Raw genomic sequence first — 19,384 nt, forward strand, 5'->3', positions numbered from 1 at the left:
TGGAAGGTGGGAGAGACTGGTTCAATGAAGAATGATACAGGGGAATAGGAGAAGTTAGATGGTTGCCTTCCCATTGCTTATTAGTTGATTGGTATCTTGTTTGTGACAACAGGAAGTGGGAGGTAGGGGTTGATAATGAGTGAGAAGTACATGGTCTAGGATTTTCTCTCAAATTAGCAAAAGTGAGTGGAGAAATGAGCCATCAGGTTATTTCTGTAATGAGCTTCCAGAATCGTGGCAGACAGTGTTTAGAGGATACTTTTCAGGTACATTCACATTACCTTCTATGATACCTTCACAAAAACCTATACAGTCACTAGGATCCTGCAACAGCTTTGTGGAAAGGATACTCTAGCATGTAAAATACACTTCCTCATCACCCACCCTTATTTTTTCCACCCTCGTTCCCAAGAAGCCCAACAACAAAGCAGCAGACCATCACTACTCTTTAGCTGACAACTGTAAAGTTTTCAGCCATACTACCATGACAGGATTTCTGGTTAAGATTTCCAGTGGTCAGAGAACTTGTCCTGACATGGGATCTATACTTGGTGCTGAACAGGATGCATTATTTCAGCCTTTTGTAATTCTCTCAGAGTAATGTCTCTGCGTATTCACATCAGTCTCCATCTTCTCCTCTTACCTTTTGATCTCTTGCTGGAGACACGATTTCAATGCTTTTTTTTTTTTTTTTTAAATTTAATTGCAATTACATCTGTGAGAAGAATGAATGGGTTGGAGGTTTGACTGCTAAACTTTCCTTCACTCTCTAGGCCATGGGGACAAAGCTGTCCTGTATCCCCACCCAAAGTTTTTACCAAAAGTAGTCACCATGAGTGCACCCCTTTGTGTTAGAGTACAGTGCTGCCAGAGATGCTTATTTCTAGCACTCCTTGCAGACCACTAGTCTTTGCACACTGGTCATCTCTAGGGTCTTCTTTGGCTTGGTCTTCTCATCAAGTCACTTAGAAATTTAAAACTCATTCCATGGTAGCAAAAGGGTGCAACAAGGGCCAAGTAAATCTTTAATAACTTTTCCACCCCTCTCAGGGTCCATTGAAGTGCTCTTGCTGGACCTACCTCAGGGCCTCCCCCACAGAACCCTAATCTGCTTCTGCAGAGTTTTGTCTTTGTTGCTTTTTGTCTAGCAAGTTTTTCCCTCCACTGACTCCCCTCTCTGGGGACTCTAGTTGCTTCCCTTAAGGATCTCCCTGCCAAGGCCCTAGTTTAAGTCTCTCCACCACAGGAGCCTACCCCGCTCCCTGTATGTCTCACAGCCTGCAGGAGAGTCCTGCCTTCTCTACCCTCTTGAGCTTCCTTTGTCTGTTTATAAGGTCCAGGTATCTAGTGGATCATCACCTACCTCTGTCCCTGTCTAGCAGGAGGCCATCACCCCACAAGCGGAGCACATATGTAATTGGGTTTTTTTCCCCATCGCTAGCAGCTGAAGGGGATTCTGAGTTCCACCTAACTCAAAACATTACTCTTGTAGTCTCATTTGGTTTTTCTTTCCAAAATCTAATGAGATTACATATTCTGCATGTTAAGAGGTGTATGAGATTTTGTTTGGATAGGACTAAGTCATTTAGGTCATCACCTAGACTTTTTGAAGCCTTGGGGGATAAATGTAAAGATAATGCCATTTCTGTACATCATCCATTGAAATGGATGAGATTATGCATTTACATTTTAGCCATAGTAACAGTACCTAAGAACTTTAGGGCTCCCTCTACAAAGGCTACAGTGGTATCAATTCATCCTTCTTTTATGTTTTCATCATAGAAAACTACTAGAGCTGCTCCCTGGAGTTCTGTTCACACCTTTATGCAGCACTGTGTTCTTGACTTGGCACTTAGATCCAACACTTACTTTGCAATCCTTGTTTAATTAGGATTGCTCAGCTCATCTTTGGGTTTGTACTGCTTGCCATACTGCCAGAGCTGGGAACATGCAAAGACCACCTCTAAGAAGAAAATAGAATTACTTAACAATAATTGTAGGTCTCTGAGAGTAATACCTCTACATATTCACATCACTAGCCACCTTCCCCTCTTACTCTGAATTCTACATTCTCAAAACTCTGGGGTTTAGCAGGAGGAGTTGAGGTGTTGATCTACTTGGCCTCTTACATCCTTTGGTCTGAATGTTCAGAACCATGAAGGGCATGGTTTTTTTCCTAGAAGACACCTGAAGCTAGGCTGCACCAAGGGGTGCATCCCACAGGTGTGAATTTGCAGGTGCAACCCTCTTCAAAAACTACAGTTACTGGTGAGTAATTTTTCATCTAGGTCATCGGTTGTGTGATGGGTAATTGTGTGATAGAAGTGCCATTGGATTATGATTTATTTTCAAATTCTAGTGGCTGCTCCCAGTTTGTTTTTCCATATAAATTAGAGCATTTAACTATGTTATTTAGTTTGAATATTCATAAATTAATGCAGCATAAGTAAAATAACAAAAACAAAAATCCTCAATATGCTACAGATATATATGTGTACTACTAAACCTTAAAGTACCACAAACCTCCACTGTGCTCCATCTTTAACTTTTACTGTGTTTAGTAAATAGTAGAGAACTCTTCTAATACATAACTTTTGGGTAGTAAAAAGCTATGGTTTGGTTGTCATCCTGTGAAGTTTAGATGAAAAGGCTGTTGCTTTTATCTTTTGAAAGATTATAATCACAGACTTCTTTTTCCTGATTGTTATTTCTTCATTTTGCCTTCTGCCCCCCAATAGAGCAAGCAGAAGGAGAATGAAAAAGAAGGGGCCTCAAATTCAACATCTGAGGATGGACCTGGGGATGGATTCACCATCCTGTCTTCTAAGAGCCTCGTTCCAGGACAGAAGGTAATAGAAGTCAGAGAACAGATGTTATATAGTAAAATATGATGGCACCATGGAGTCTAAAATCAGCAAAAGTATATTTCCCATCCTGCATGAACACAAACTCTCGCCCAGCATTCTGGCTCAGTTGTTTGGAATTTAAAGATGGATCCAAACCCCACTGAAGTCAGTCGGTTTTGGATTAGGCCCTTATAAAATTTGTCTGCAGACTGAAGGATTACAAGATCAAGACTGGATATTCTTTCTTCCTGGTGAGAGTGAAATGATGATTTGGGTCTCCCAGTATAGCTATGGGGAAAGAGGGGGGCCATGTTTAGTTAAGGCCTGGCTACGTTGCTTCTGGTTATGTTAACAAACCATGTTTAATCTTCTAGCTAAAATGATTTCTAACAGTTTGGCTGCCCAGAATTCTAAAATGTTTCTAACAGGATTTTACCATGTCCACATTGTCCAGCTAAAATGTCTAACAAAACTCTCTCCTTCCTCTTTTTTTCGCATAGTGGGCAGGATTTTTTTTAGCTTCCTTAACCTCTTATTATCATTCTATTTGAAAGATACTGCATAATTTCTTACAGACTTAACTATGGAGATATCCTTCAAGCTTTTTCATTTTAAAGGGTAGGATCTTTCAAAGAAAAATATATTTCATGAAATTTCTTCTGCAAATCTCCCCCTCCCCCCCGGAGGAGTTGCATGCCTGCCTTATGAATCTCAGAACCTTTTAAAAATATTCAATCATTGGAGCCATATGTATGCTTTGTCAGGCCCTCTTTGTCACTGACTCCATTTGAGATCAGCACCTACGGCTGTTGGCCTGGACCCCTTAGGCACAGGGACCATATGCAAGTTGGCACCAAGCCAGTAGCACCTATTTCAGGTTTCAGTACTCCAGTGTCAATTTGGTTTGATTCACCAGAAACTGGACATGTTGGCTCCCACTCCTTCAGGTTCGTCAGTTCCTGCTAATCCAGTGCTTTAGCATATGAAGGGATAGCCCCAATTTACAGATTGCATACCACAGCATATATATCTGACAGGTTCTTTTGGAGCAATAGTGTAGCTAAGTGGATGAGCCTTGGGTCTGCTCTGTTTGACATATGAGTCCTGTTCCCAATTCCACCAGATGTGACTTTGTGCAGCCTCCCATTTACTTCTCTAAAATGGGGAAGTCTGATACTTACCCTGCTACTAGAGTAGAGTTATTAGGCCTTGCTCAATAATAACAGTTGTGAAGTGCACAGAATTCCACTCAGTGGAATTGGTAAAACTCACTGTTTTCTGGCTACCAGCCCCGCATATCTTCCCCAGACCAAAGGGCGTTTTCAACAGAAGAAAAATCCATTGTGTATCATCCAGAATTCAGGTCTGTGTTTCTTCTTCAGAATGAAGTAGGGAGACTCAGTGAGGTTAGGGAGCATGCTCACTGCAAATGAAGTAGTCACAGAATTTAAGAGCAAGTCTCCAGCAAACTCTACTTAACATGTGCAAATGGTGAGTTTCCAAAGCTTATAGAGCTGTGATGTCATTTTTTGTGTGATAATCTCAATATTTCTGTCTTCTTTTTTGTTGTTGAGATTGAACAAAGAGAGAAATGAGACTGTAGAATCTGTAGAAGGGCTTTTTAAACTCTCATTAAGGCTTCAATTATTGGTTGTTTCCAGTTCTGTGATTGATGTGTGGGTGGGAATTAGGCCTGGTCTACTCTAAGAGCATATAAAAGAAAAGTTTAAAAGTTGGAATCAGACAACATGACTACAGTAAAATGAATGACCCATGAATAGTCATCTGTCTTCTCTTGTAGTAATTTGGTATGAAAATGATTTCACAGTTAAAATTATTAGTTTAATTCTTTCTACATTCTCATTCTCATCTTGCAGCTTTCTCTGACACAAAGTGATGTCAGCCATATTGGCTCCATGAAAGTAGAAGGCATTGTTCACCCAACAACTGCTGAAATAGACCTCAAGGAGGAAATAGGTAAGGCTCAGCTCGAAGCAGCAAAGGCAAATCTAGCATTGGACTGATACCTGGTCTACTGGCTGACTACTGAAATTGAATACTCTTTCATTTCTGTCCTGAAAACCAGGCTGGAACTGAGCAGATATTTGCAGCTAATCAATGACTTGCTAATAATAGCCTATATACAGATGAGATGACAAATGCCATGATCAAAATAGTATAGGTGTGATATCTTATCATTCTCCCTTCCAAGTCAAGGCTTATTAAATCTTCTGTGGTTCATAGTATTAAGACTAAGGGTATGTCTATACATACAGTGCTGTAGTGGTGCAGGTGTATCGGGTCGGATGAAGACGCTCTATGCTGATGGGAGTGAGCTCTCCCGTTGGCATAAAAAACCCACCTCTGCGAGTCGTATAAGCTACATTGGCAAGAGAAGTTCTTCCACCAGCATAGGGCTGTGCACATGAATGCTTATGTTGGTGTAACTTATGTCGCTCAAGGGGGAGGAATATTTACACCCCTGAGCGACATAAGTTATGCCAACATAGGCTGTAGTATAGATAGCCTAGCTGGTCCTTTTTTACTGCCTTTCTTTCTCCTTTATTATTGCTTTTTAAAAGTTTTCATCTTTTTAGAATCCATGGTCGCTAATGCAGTTAAATAATCAATTGTTCTTCAAGTATTTTTCCTATGGGTGCTCCACCTCAAGTGTGCATGCACCTCTGTAGCCCTTGATCAGAGATTTTCAGTTAGCCGGGCCTGTCCAGCCCATGCACCCTATGCCTCCTCATGTTGACAACGAGGCTATAAAGGAGTGCGCAGATGAACTGCCCTCAGTTCCTTCTCAACTGCCTTGGTCTGAGATGTAGCCTTGATGTGTGCCCCTTGAGCATGCCTCACTTTATCTTTCTTAGAATACTTAGTGTAGTTAGTTGTTAGTTTCTGTGTTATTATAATTAGTTAGTACAGTTAAGTAGGAAGAGGATCATTTCTCCTCTCTTTCCCTCTAGGGGACTTGTTTCCTCCTGGCAGGGCATTCCTGGCTTCTCTGGGCTTCAAACGCTGCCTCTCCTGCTCAGAGACCATACCGGTGAGCAATGGCCCCTCTAAATACTTCCATTGCTTGGGGGAGTCGTACATTGCCAAGAAGTACAACTTCCATCTCAAGCCCAGGGCAAGGAAGAACAGGGAGATTAAGATCAGACTGTTTATCATGGAGCGCTCCCTTCAACCATTGTCTGAGCCAGGTCAGGAGACTCCCAACCCCTCCCCCTCGGCACCTAGATCCAGTGCCTCTTCTAACTTGGCACAACCTTCTCCTAAGAAAGGAGAGATGTTGGAAGTGTCAGGGAAAACTTCCAAAAACAGGAGCACAGACTCTCATCTTAAGGAGCCAGCTCTGAAAAAGACCAGGTTTCTGGAGAGATCTACAGTCTCTGAAGCCTCAGCTTCTTGGCTTGGTACCATTGACTCAAGGGACTCCTCCTCCGGTACCAGCGGGTCCGTGAAGCCCTGGACCTCCAAGGAATAAGACATTGTTCTGAGAAGACCTCATTACCATCTTTGAGCAAGGAGGGCGAGCATAGACACTTGGGATGGGAACCATTGGGTTTGGTCCCAGCCACTGGTACCTTTGCGTTCATCCCAGCTGTTACCTGTGTATTCTGTCCAGCCGTTGGTACCTATGCATTCGGCACCCTTGGCACCAAGCATGTAATATAGAGTCAGGTATCATTATCATCAACTTTTGTACGCCCACCAATGGTACCATCAGCAGCTCTGTCAATGCAGCTACTGCATTGGTACCGATCTCTTACTCAGTACCACAGGGGGAGGTATACAAGGGACCTCTCAATAACGGATGAGCGAGAGTCCCCACTCGTCCTGGGTACTGAGCACCTGTAGGTGCTGAGACTCTGATCTCTGGATTACCGCCTCCAGTACTGCAGGACTTTACACCATTTTCTGTGGGTGTTACCCTATGGGACTTGATGGAGGAAGATAAGGAAGACTTTCAGTCGGTCTCTTCTATTTCTGTTCAGGATTCTCAGACATGTCTCTCCAGGAAGCCCTTGTCTGATAGTTACAGAGAGGATTGCGCTTGCTATCAAGGGTGGTGGAACCAATCCTGCATGCCACACCCACTTCTATATGGGACCCGCAGTGGGGCATATTGGGCTGCCTTTTAACAGCAATTTGCCAGACCACTGGTATCATCTCATACAGAGGCCAGAGTTGTTCAGCTCTCCCATCCCCAACCTGTCCCCCCCACAGGAAGAGACAATTGAGGAACAGGAGGCTAAGGTGAACAAGGAGGTTACCCCTCAAACATATATTTCATCCTTGTCCTCAGACGAGGCCACCAGTCCTTGGGAGATGTTTTTCTTCTATTCTGGAGGAGGGGACTGTTCTATGCATTCCCTCCAGTGCCACTGATATTAAGGGTGATGAACAAGATCAGATAGGACAGGGTTATCCTTAGAGTGCTGACCTGGCTGAGACAAGCTTGGTACTCTTACCTGCTTCACCCATGTGCTCTACCGTCATTCAAGCTCCCAGTCATTCCTCATCTCCTGTCACAGGATGTGGGTCATGTGCTTCTTCCCACCCTAGAGGTTCTCTGCCTCAGAGCATGGCTCCTAGATGGTTCACAGGATTATAATCCTCCTGCTCTTCGGAAGTACAGCAGGTATTACTGAATAGTAGAAAGACATTAATCTGTACTACTTACCTGCAGAAATGGAAGACACTCTTCCATTTATGTTGCTGCCTTCTGCTTGAATCTGTGTCAGTTTCAGTCATCCTGGATTACCAGTTGGATCTAAAGAAATCAGGGTTATCAGTTAGCTCAATTAAGGACCATTTGGCCTTAATATCAGCCTTTTAACCTCCAGTAGAAGGGTTCTCCATATTTGCTCACCCTGTGTCATCTTAAGTTTGTAAGGATTTGGGGAATTTCTATTCCCAGATTCAAGACCCCATCTCAACATGGGACCTCAACCTGGTACTTAAATACCTTATGAGATCTTCATTTGATCAACCTATGGCAACCTGTTCGCTCTTGCATTTGTCTATGAAGACGGTCTTTTTAGTAGCCGTCACGTTAGCCTGAAGGGTCAGGGAGACTGGAGTTTTGATGGCAGGCCCCCTGCCATCTCATGGCGTTCTTTAAGGACAAGGTCTCTTAATGTCTATTAATTCTTGCTTGAAGTTCTACTGGAGTTCCATCTCCATCAGTCCATTCATCTGCCTGTGTTTTTCCCAAAGCCACGTAGTTCCCTATAGGAATCCTGCTTACATACCTGGACGTTAGAAGGGCATTGGTGTTTTACTTAGATAGGACCAAGCAATTTAGAAAGTCATCATTTCCTTTGGAGATAGCTTCAAGGAATCCTCAATTTCCAGTCAAGGACTATTGAAGTGGATTTCTGGATGTATAATTGCTTGTTATAAGATTGCCGGTGTTCATCCCCCCAGAGGGTTATAGCACATTCAACCAGATCACAAGCAACTTCTATGGCACTACTGAAGAATGTACCAATATCTGAAATATGTAAAGCCACTACACGGGCCTCAATACATACATTTTAGAAACATTAGGCCCTGATCCAAGCTGTCAGATTCGAGACAGCACTTGGTTCTGCAGTCCTGTCTTCAGTTCTGGACTCTATTCTGAAATTCACTCCTCCATTTGGGGATACTGCTCAGAAGTGGAGGACTGATAGGGACGTTACTTGAGGATGAGGTTACTCACTGTGGTTCTTCAAGATGTGTCCCCCTATGGATGCTCTACTGCCTGCCCTCCACTCCCTCTTCTTCAGACTGTTCCTTAAGGGATGTTTGGGTGGAGAAAGAACTCAGTATGGTTTGCCTACACACTCCTATATAGCCTTGGTGCTCAGCACGAGGACACATTGGGTGCCTATGCATGCTGAACGGATGCTGTTAACTAAAAATCTCTGATCAAGGGCATGAAAGGCATATGCACACCTGAAGTGAAACACCCATAAGAACACGCATCTTGAAGAACCGCGGTTACTGCACAAGGTGAGTAACCTCTTTATATATCCCTTTCTGTGTTACAATTATTTTGTATTTGTATTTTAAAAAACTCAGAAGGAAATGAAATGTATTCATAATACTTCTTATCATGTCTTTCACTGTAGATCTCACATGCTTTGTAAACATCAGTGTCTTAAGCCTTACACCACTCCTGTGAGATAAGGAAGTACCATTTTATAAGTGTGGAATCTGAGGCACAGGGCAGTGAAGTTACTTGCCCGAGATCAGTTGCAGTCAGGATCCCAGAAATAGGCACAGGGTCAGGGCTTCATATAATCATTCAGCAAGGATTTCATCCCCACTGGCATCTCAACTGTTTGTTTATTTTATAAATTATTGCAGAAAAGTAATTGGATCAGTTACCTCAGCTTATTCTGGAAGTCCAATAAAATATAATTTCTGCTGGCACAGTTTTCCTGATTGTCCACTTTCTCCACCAGGGAACTGAAGTTACACAGTAGAGATAACTCTGCCAGTAACCACTGTATCATCTTCTAAATTACTGAACCTGACTTTTAGGTTAGCAGTTTTGGGGTATTCTTGGAAAATTCTTGCAAGGCACATTTTGTATTTTCATTAGAATTTTTTCATATACTGTGCACATCTCATTTATGATAGTTTCTAGTATGAGAGATCTGGTTCCCATGTTTTCATCCTTCTCAGGGCTATCTGAGGAGCAAGTACCGCAAACTCTACTATGCACTTTTCTTTAAACCTCTACGACAAAAAAGGTGGCATATTTTATAGAGAACTAAAGTTCAGGTACTTCAAATAATGAAATACTAACTAACTCACTGTACCAAAACCAATAAAAAAAAAAGTGTTACATGCAGTGTTATTTTCAAGAACTCAAATAATAAGCAGCCATGTTGGACAGTACAAAAAAGGGAAAGGAGTATTTGTGACACCTTGGAGAGAGACTAAGGTGCCGCAAGTTCTTCTTTTCTTTCTGCAGATACAGACTAATACGGCTGCTACTCTGAAACCAGTACAAAAAAGCATACCTTAACTTCAAGATTTTAACAATAAGTTCATTCTGCTGGTATCTCATATTATCGAGAGATGATTTAATTTAATTATGCATATTAAGAACCATGATGGTCAAATGTAACTGGCATTTAGAAAAATTTAGCACATTTAAACCTTTTCAATTTTCTATTCATGTATATTCTCTTACTTTTTCTTTATTATCATATCAGGAAAAAAAATAGAGATGGCTTTCTGTTTGTGATGTCAGAATCTCATTTTTACGATATATCCGGAGAACTGAACAGGCTTCACTTACAAAAATGCATTTTTAAAAAATTAAATACAACATTATTTCCTCTTGGTTGTTTATATACCAACCTCTTTTTGCTGAGTGTAGTAGGAAAGAGGAAATGTTTTAGTTTGTGCAAGGTGAAGAATACATGATCATTCCACATGGTTTAAACATACAGTATTTATTTCATACATTTTTAGTTCACACATGTTAACAAACATTTATTCATTTGGTTTTTGTACAATGCATAAATGTTAATAAAAATAAGTATTAATAAAAACAAGCAGTTTAGGATTGATAAATAAATCCTGTTGATTAAGAGTGAATCAAGATAATACATGTATAATTTTTGTTCTTGAAACAATTTGCAGTTGTATTTTATTTTTAAAAGAAATACAGTTTGTTTCAAATAAAAGCCTTTTGCTTTGTTTCCTTGCAGGCAAGGCTTTGGAAAAGGCTGGAGGGAAAGAATTTTTAGAAACAGTAAAGGAGCTCCGCAAATCACAAGGACCTTTGGAAGTTGCTGAAGGTAAAAAGGGTGCTGTATTATCTTTTTGTGTAGATCAGCTTTTCCTCCTCCCAAATATTCATTCCTTTCTCCTGCCACTCTGATCTGTTCTTGGGTTAATCTAGGGCTTTGTCTACACTAGGAAATATTTTTTAAAAAATCTCTCTGGTAATGTAGAGGCTCCTATGCCTTCTTTCTAACTGGTGGTAGTATAGGGGACATACTTGGATGAAAGAGAGGGGGCTAGGATGCCCCTGTTCTATGCCCATCATATGGCTTTGTTTTTTAGCCCCTTGGCAGTAGTTAGGCTGCCTTAACTTACACCAGGGGACCATTTCTGCCCATGTCAGCCCCAAGATTGGGGGAATGCAAAGGTGAGCTTTATGACCTTTGACCTATCCTGCACCCTCAGACTTGCACATTGTGGGTTCCTCAGCCATAGCTAAGGATCTAGCTCACAGTATAATATATTAAATATAAAAAGAGCAGTAGTTCATAAGTTACCTTGTGTTAAACCAATTTTATTAGAACTAATAATCAAAGCAGAAGTTTTCCCTTACTGTACTTTAATTCTTTGAATATAATATAGATGTAAATCTTGTGATTATCTTTTTCCTTAAATTGCTATTCTCCCACCCCTGGCACAATGGCTATATTATAAAAAATATAATTCTGAAAGAAATACTTGTTGAAATTTTAAAATATCTGTGGCAATATATAGCTTTGGGCTTACTTTGTGGAGGTTGCATCTTACTTGTGAACAAAATTAACTGATTTATAGGGGTTGAAGATGGAAAAAAGATTATATACAATGTTCCCTATAGTACATTTTCTAATACACTGTCCAGTCTAGTGTCTCAAAACCACAGAGACTGGATGCTTTAAATAGTCTAATTTTAAAATTTTCCCAAATAAATAGCCTAGTTTTAAAAGTCCCAAGCAAAGGGCATCCACAACTACCCTAGAGAGACTTGCTACAACTTATTTTACCTCACTGTCACACTGAGTCTTAAACACTTTTGGAGTAAACTACTTTTTTACCCATTAACATCAATGGAAAATAAATGGTCTTCATTCAGGTAACCTGTTGCCAGGGAAGATAACAACCCCAATGAAATGAATGTATTTTACCATTTGTGTTGTCACATGCTATGTTGGTATTTTTAAAATTGCCACTTTCATTATTTTAGATGCTACTGTACAATACTAAAAGTTTTTTAAATGGCTGGAGCTCTCCTGTAAATACTGTGCTCCATCCCAAAGGTGACTGACTGTTTGTTAAGTAGTGGATCAGAAAATTCTTGTGTATATTTTAAGTAGCACCACTCATAGGTCACGTTTCTCAACATTTTCCATTATAATATGAGTAAGGAGTAGAGATGTTATTTTACCTCTGTTTTTGGCACTGTTGTGAATACTGTGTCTAGTTCTGGTGTCTGCAATTCAAGGATGTCGATAAATTGGAGGATTTAGAGAAGAGCCATGAGAATAATTAAAAGATTAGCAAATGTGCCTTATATTGATACACTCAAGGAGCTCAATGTATTTAGCTTAACAAAGAGAAAGTTTTAGGGGGTGACTTGATTACAGTGTATAAGTACCTGCATGGGGAACAAATATTTAATAATGGGATCTCTAATCTAGCAGAGATGGGAATAACACAATCCAATGGTTTGAAGTTGAAGCTGTACGAATTCAGACTGGAAATAAGGTGTACATTTTTAACAGTGAGAGTAATTAACCATTGAAACATCTTACCAAGGATCTTTGTGGATTCTCCATCACTGACCATTTTTAAATCCAGATTGGATGTTTTTCTAAAATATAGTCAAAGAATTATTTTGGGAAAGATTCATAGCCTGTGTTATAAAGGAGATCAGACTAGGTGATAACAGTGGTTTCATCTGGCCTTCTAATCTACGAATAAGACTCTGTTTTCAGTTGCTTACAACTTTTCCAAACTTTATCCATTTCCTTGAAGTTGAGTGGGACCCTGGAGAACTGGATTCTATCGCAGCCTCTGCCACAAAGTTCCTATGTGATCCTGGGCGAGTCACTTAAACCAGACTTTTCATAGTTGGGCACTAATTGTATATTCCTCGTTTTCTGGGTGGACAATGTGAGATACCTGGTGACAGATTTGAAGAAGTACTAAGCACTCACAACTGCAACTGAAGTTGATTGGAACTGTACTTTCAACATATAAAGTGCTATCAAAATATTAAGTACTCTGAAAAATCACCTCCTAGGTGTCTCAAGTGGACATGCAAAACTGTTGGACGCTTTTGACACTTTTGGCCTTAATCTCTTTGTGCCTCTATTTCCCATATGTGAAATGGGAATAATAAAACTATCTAATCTCAGAGGGATGCTGTGAAGATAAATTCATTAAAAATCTATGAAGCATTCAGATATAATTGAGAGAGCACCATAGAAATGCCCATCAGAAAATTAGTAATACTGAATTCAGTACAGAGTTTGAATGATGTGTGTTAAATAAGGCCTGAGACCACAGACTGAATGAGGATAAAGACAAATATTAAATAACTAATCACTCACTGAATGAGGCCCAGATCCTGTGGGAAAAGTATCTGATCATGTAATTAAACAACTGTATCTTAACATATAGCACAAGGGGGGCAATTAAGGTTGCAAGTGCAACCTTAATTCTGAAACATATCCTGATTTTTGAGTGCTTGATTTTGCAGCCTTAATGTTCTTGTAACAGTTTTCTGGAGTGAACAATAATTAGTGTTGTGAGTGAAGTGCTTTGGGATGGAAGGTGTGATAATTATAAAATGATTATATTAGAACAGGGGTGGGCAAACTTTTTGGCCTGAGGGGTTGCAAAACTATATGGAGGGACAGATAGGGAAGGCTGTGCCTCCCCAAACAGCCTGGCCCCTGCTCCCTATCCGTCCCCTCCCACTTTCCGCCCCCTGACTGTCCCCATCAGAACCCCAACCCATCCAACCTCCCCCTGCTCTTGTCCCCTGACTGCCCCTTCCTGCGACCCCTACCCTGAACCGCACCCTGGGACTCCACCCCCATCCAACCCCCTCCCCCTCCGCTCCCTGTCCCCTGACTGCCCCAACCACCTATCCACACCCCCATCCCTAACCGCCCCCCAGGATCCCACCCCCTATCCAACCTCCCCGTCTCCTGACCGCCCCCCGCCCCATCCAACTGCTCCCTGTCCACTGACTGCCCCCTGGAACTCCCTGCCCCTTATCCAACCTCCCCACCCCCTTACCATGCCGCTCAGAGCGGCAGGAGCTCACAGCCACACCGCCGCACTCCCTGGCAGGAGCAGTGAGCCAGAGTGCTGGCGGCACAGCAAGCTGAGTCTGTGGGGGAGTGGGGACAGCGGGGGAGGGGTTGGGGGCTATCCTACCTGGCTGAGAGCTCAAAGGCCAGGCAGGATGGTCCTGTGGGCCGTAGTTTGCCCACCTCTGTATTAGAAACTAATCATCGCTTTTTCTTTATGTGTTAGCTGCCCTCAGCCAGTCCAGTGGACTAGCAGCAAAGTTTGTGATCCATTGTCACATCCCACAGTGGGGTTCAGACAAATGTGAAGAGCAACTTGAGGAGACTATTAAGAACTGCTTAACAGCTGCAGAAGACAAGAAGTTGAAGTCTGTGGCTTTCCCCCCTCTTCCCAGTGGCAGGTATGAATCTTTATCCAGAAGAGGCCAATATATTATTGCAAATTGACAGCATCCATGGCAGGAAGGGGGATTATTATAGAAGCCAGATTCTACTTCCATTGAAGTCAGTGGCGAAACTCCAGTTGACTTCAGTGGTGCAGGTCCAGACACAAAGTGCTCTTCTTGAGTAAAATGGAATGAAGTGTCATTTTTGCATGAAGTTATCAATAAAAAAATCTTTATAATAAATTATGTAGAACATAATCTAATAAAAAGGAGATTCAAATCTGGTAGATCAAAAATTGGGCCTACCAACTATGCTTTGTGTTGTTGGTGAATAATTCTTTCTCTCTGGGCCTAATTTACGACTGCGTTACTTCAGTTTTATGCTACCTAATCTCACAATGGTGTTTCTCACTATAAAACTGTTAGCTTCAATGCCAGCAAAACATTAGACATAAATAATAGTGAACCAAGCACCTAGTCTACTTGAGCATCCTGTGCCTGAGCAGTTTGATAGAAGAAGGTAAATTTTGGTTTGTTTATATAGGTTTTCCCAAGAGCACCCATTAAACCAGATAGTGGTTCAAAATCTTTTCTTTTAGATAAAAATTGTTTTGTTTTTAGAGTGTGATTCTGCTCTGAAAAGCAACTTAAAAATCATTGTGGGATTGCAGGTTTGTCTCCCAATAATTTGTAGATCAAATATGCTTGGTTGACAAGTAAAAACACTGTTTTGTTATTTTTTTAACTGCCTACCCACTAACCCACTTTGGACTCTGTCAGTAACAAAGCTTATGCAAGCCGATTTAAGCCTTCATTTACACTTATGCAACGCTGCTGGCTACAGCAGATGCCTTTAGTTACACTTGCACTATCTTTTATGTTTGAGTTTGTAGAGTTTTAAATGATTGGACCGAAATAAACGATTTTGTTGGTTACTTACAAGAAGGAGTAGACATTAGCCTACTCTTTCTCATTAAGTTGGCTCTACTGTGTTAATAGGGAAAAAAAAGTAAAGAAAACCTTATTTTTACTCCTAAAATGAGCAGATGTGTGTCTGAATGCACAGAAAGAGCTGATCTGATAAGTAATATGCTATTTTTACAAAATCACTTTTCAAACTAGAATCATATTTTTAAGGGCTCAGGATATAAGTGTAAATGGAAATGGAATAAAATTTTAATGCATGTGTTGTTTCATTCGCTGTTTCCGTCCTTGGTTTGACTGTGTTTTAGTCCGAATCAGGTTTGATAGGTCAATAGTGTTCTCTCTTTTTATTATTAAATTGTAGCTTTTAAAATAAATTTGATTTATAGTTTTCAAAATAGTGTAATCTCCATTGTGACCCTCTTCTTTAGAGTGCTTGTTCATTATATTCCATGCTTAGTGCACATGCACCCCATGCACTCAAGATTGGAGTTTTTGGCCAGTAGTGTCCGTTGGGGCTGCACATGTGCCGACTGTCCTTGTGCTTCTGTCCTAAAGACATAAGGGGCGGAAGGACCCAACTGCCACTTCTCACCATTCATGACTGTGAGATGGAGCCCCCAGTATCTCCCTCTCAATGTATCACTTGTTTCATAATCTCTAAATGTAATAGATATTTATTAGTGTTCATTAGGATAGTTAATGTTAGTTGGATAATTATCTGTTGGAACATTCTGAATAGGCTTTCTTTTGTTGATAGTTTAGGAAGTTTTTATGTTCCTTCTTTATTATTTTCCTCACTGAGATCTTTTTCCTGTTAGTGGCACTTAGGGATGTCTCATCCTAAATCACATGATTTTAAATATTGCCTCTTTTGTGAGACAGCAATTCCTGTCTCTGCCGATGTCTTTTTTGTTTGGGGAATCCCATATCGCCAGTAAATGCTTGGTATACAAATCTTTTTCTAAAAGGACTTTAAAGTCTAGGGAGGCAAATCTAAAAATGATTTTATTAGACTGCTCCATGGGACCAGCCTCTGATTTGGGCACAGTTGGACAAGTTCCACCATAATCCAGAAGTGCTCCAGTGAATTATGGATCCACTAGATTCGAGGCTCCATCTTCAGATTCCAGTAGGATGATTATTAAGTCCTCAGAGGAAAAGGAGCATTGCTGCTTTGCTAAAGTGAAAGGTAGATCCTCTCCGGAAACTTCTAAAAAGATGTCTAAGTCTACGTACTGCTCCCATTCAGAAGAGGCTCCATAGCCCAAATTGGGTACTGTGGGAGCTTAGAGGGAAAATGGTGAGAGACTTTGGTATTGTATGGCAGCCCAAAGTTAGCTGCCTCAGGTACTCAGACTAGAGCATCAGAGGTTACTTGAGCATCGAGTGTCAACCGAGAATTGCTCCAAGTGAAAAGGACCCAAAATTCCTTGACTTATTTGGTCATGAGTGTTTCTCTACCATCTTACAATTCAGAAATTTGAATTATCAAGCATTGTTGGTTATGGTTTTTTGAACTAAAACAATTTTTTGGATTTTACTGATAAACTACATCAGGAAAGCAGAGAGGAATTTAAATCTTTAGTTACAAAAGGAGACTTAATAGCTAGAACATCCTTACAGGCACCTCTAGGCGCTTCTGACCCTGTTTTGCAAGCCACAGCAACACCAGAAATTATGGGATGGGCACCCTGGCTCCAAAGTTCTGGCAGACAACTGTGGAGAATCTTCTTTTTGAGGGCTCAGACCTTCTTAGCTTTAAGACTGTTGATGGGCTCCACACGTGAAGAGATTCCCAAATCACACTTCACTGTCTTAGGGTTCATATACCTGGTACTAAGAGAAAACGATTTCCTGAGTTCCCACCCAAGGTAGTTTCAGACTTCCATTTGAATCAAATGATCTGTCTGCCAGTTTTCTTTCCCAAACCGCATTCTAATCAAGGAGTGTCTAGGTTGCACACTTTACACGTTTGCATGTTCTCAGCGATTTGCTTTCAAAGGACCACGGCCTTCAGAGCTTTCCCAAAATCATTTATAGCATTAGCTGAAAGAATGAAAAGGTCAACTGATTTCAGGCCAGTGTATGGGTTTCAGGGTGTGTTAAGCTTTGTTATGAGTTAACTAGTTTAGAACTCCCAATTATATTAGAGCCCACTCTACTAGGGCACAGCCAGCCTCTGCAATTCCTTGTAAATCATTCTCATTTTGGACATCTTTAAGGCAGCTACTTGGGATTTAGTACATAATTTTACCAAGCATTACTCCATAGTGGAAGCATTGAGGTCTGATGCTTCCTTTGGCAGAGCTGTGCTGCAATCTTTAATTAAATGGACTCTGAGCACCCACCTCCACGCATCAGATCACTGCTTGGAAGTCAACAAGAATGGAATATACATGGACAAGCATTCGAAGAAGAAAAGTTACTTACCTTTACAGGTAACTGGAGTTCAAGATGTATTATTCATATGTATTTTGCGTGACCCACCCTCCTTTCCCACTACTATGGAGTCCTATTGCACTGGGATTCTGCAGTGGTGAAAGAACTCAGTGGCGAAGGAACTGAGTGACCGTTGGGCCCACACCATCCTTTATGTCCTCCGTATGGGAGCATGAGAACATGCAGGGCACAGGCGCAGCCCCCACAGACACTGCTGGCCAAGACACCAATCTCACCTGCATAGGGAGCATGCACACCAAGAGTGGAATATATATGGACAAACCATCTCAAATGAACTTCAGTTACTGAAAAAGGTAAGTAACTTTTACTTTCACTTACTCTTAAATTTGAGAATACATCCTGCTAAACAAGCAAAGGAACTAGTCCTGAGAATTATATCCATGCCAAGTTCCAGATTTCAAACATTTTTGCTGTAGTTTTGTTCAAAGGAATGTTAGGGATTTTTGCTGGCATTTTTTTTAAAGGAGGAGAGGGAGGATGTTTGGGTTTGTTGTGTTACAGCGAGAAAATATTTTTTCCATTCCCCTTTGAGTGGGAGAGGAAAAGTTGCTTGAACTTCTATGCCTGGGGAAAAAAAATGTAGGCATAGACCATTGATGGAAAAGGTCAACCCTAAAAATGAACATTTCAGAAAGATGTGTGAAAACAAGTGATAATTGAAACTGTTTTGCAACATTATAGTAACTGCTGCTGGTGAGTATAATAGTATAATTGAGTTCATGTTGCTATGAGAACCTAGAGTTTTATTTCTTGACTTGTGTGTTTTATATTTGCAACTAGTGTTGCCTTAATGCAGGATTTCTCATGTAATAGTATATATACACTCATTTTGAAAATGCATTTTGTTCTTTTCAGTGTCATGAGTAGTGTTTCCATGAACAATTAGAATGACTGAATTTGAGACTAACTTCCATCTTTTCCTTTGCTTCTGCTGCATAGAAACTGCTTCCCAAAACAGACCGCAGCCCAGGTGACTCTCAAAGCCATTTCCACCCATTTTGATGACGCTAGTTCTTCCTCCTTGAAGAACATTTACTTTCTGCTCTTTGACAGTGAGAGCATCGGAATCTACGTGCAAGAAATGGCCAAGCTAGACACCAAGTAGCTATGACAGCCAAATGAAGCTTTATTTTTCAACATAAATTTGAGTAGCATTAAAGAATTAGAGGTGGGTTTTATTTTTAAAATGTGGTGAAGAGGGGGAATGTTAGTAGTTTGATGTTTTGTGACTTAATGGAGAGCTTTGCTATGGAGGAGAGGGTTTAGTCTGTGATTAATTCTTGCTATAGATACCCCCTACCATTTTATATCACCTTAAAGAAATCTTGAGTAGTTAATTTGACAGCTCTCTTCAAAAGTTTGTTTAAATGTGTCTTGCTTTTTTTCGTTTAGGACTCATTTTAGATTTGTAGCTTTGAATTTTACACACACACAATTCTTTGTTCCCCTTCCTTTTTTTGAGGGTGGATGGCAAAATGTTAATTTTTTTTGTCTACATTCCATGTTGGAGAGAGAATTTTAAAGATGTACTAGGACCTTCTATTTTGTTTTACCCCATAATAATCTCTGTAATTACTGAGAATATTTCATCTTTGTTTTTTGTTTTATAAGAAAAAAGAAAAGAAAATGTGTCCAGTGTATTTATTATAAACAGTACCCTAATTGCATACACTTTTGCCTTAAAATGAAAGTCAACAATACCTCC

At 40.6% G+C, this 19,384-nt stretch overlaps 1 protein-coding gene across 6 annotated transcripts in view; it reads left to right on the forward strand.

Annotated features, from left to right (window-relative positions):
- The window catches only part of LOC119858935 (core histone macro-H2A.2), a 35,589-nt gene extending 16,328 nt beyond the window's left edge, over nucleotides 1-19,261 (forward strand). For 3 of the 6 annotated variants that reach the window (XM_038410497.2, XM_043518579.1, XM_043518578.1), the window contains 5 exons: nucleotides 2,739-2,849; nucleotides 4,724-4,823; nucleotides 10,571-10,660; nucleotides 14,133-14,307; nucleotides 18,619-19,261. In XM_038410497.2, coding sequence (XP_038266425.1) covers nucleotides 2,739-2,849; nucleotides 4,724-4,823; nucleotides 10,571-10,660; nucleotides 14,133-14,307; nucleotides 18,619-18,784 — 642 coding nt within the window. In that variant the 3' untranslated portion in view covers nucleotides 18,785-19,261. Of the gene's footprint in view, nucleotides 1-2,738; nucleotides 2,850-4,723; nucleotides 4,824-10,570; nucleotides 10,661-14,132; nucleotides 14,308-17,524; nucleotides 17,973-18,618 lie in introns of those variants that run through there. The other 3 variants (XM_043518577.1, XM_043518576.1, XR_006282656.1) reach the window with 2 other exon arrangements.
- The last annotated feature ends 123 nt before the right edge of the window (nucleotides 19,262-19,384 follow it).

Source organism: Dermochelys coriacea, chromosome 7, assembly GCF_009764565.3.
Source record: "Dermochelys coriacea isolate rDerCor1 chromosome 7, rDerCor1.pri.v4, whole genome shotgun sequence".
NCBI lineage: Eukaryota > Metazoa > Chordata > Testudines > Dermochelyidae > Dermochelys > Dermochelys coriacea.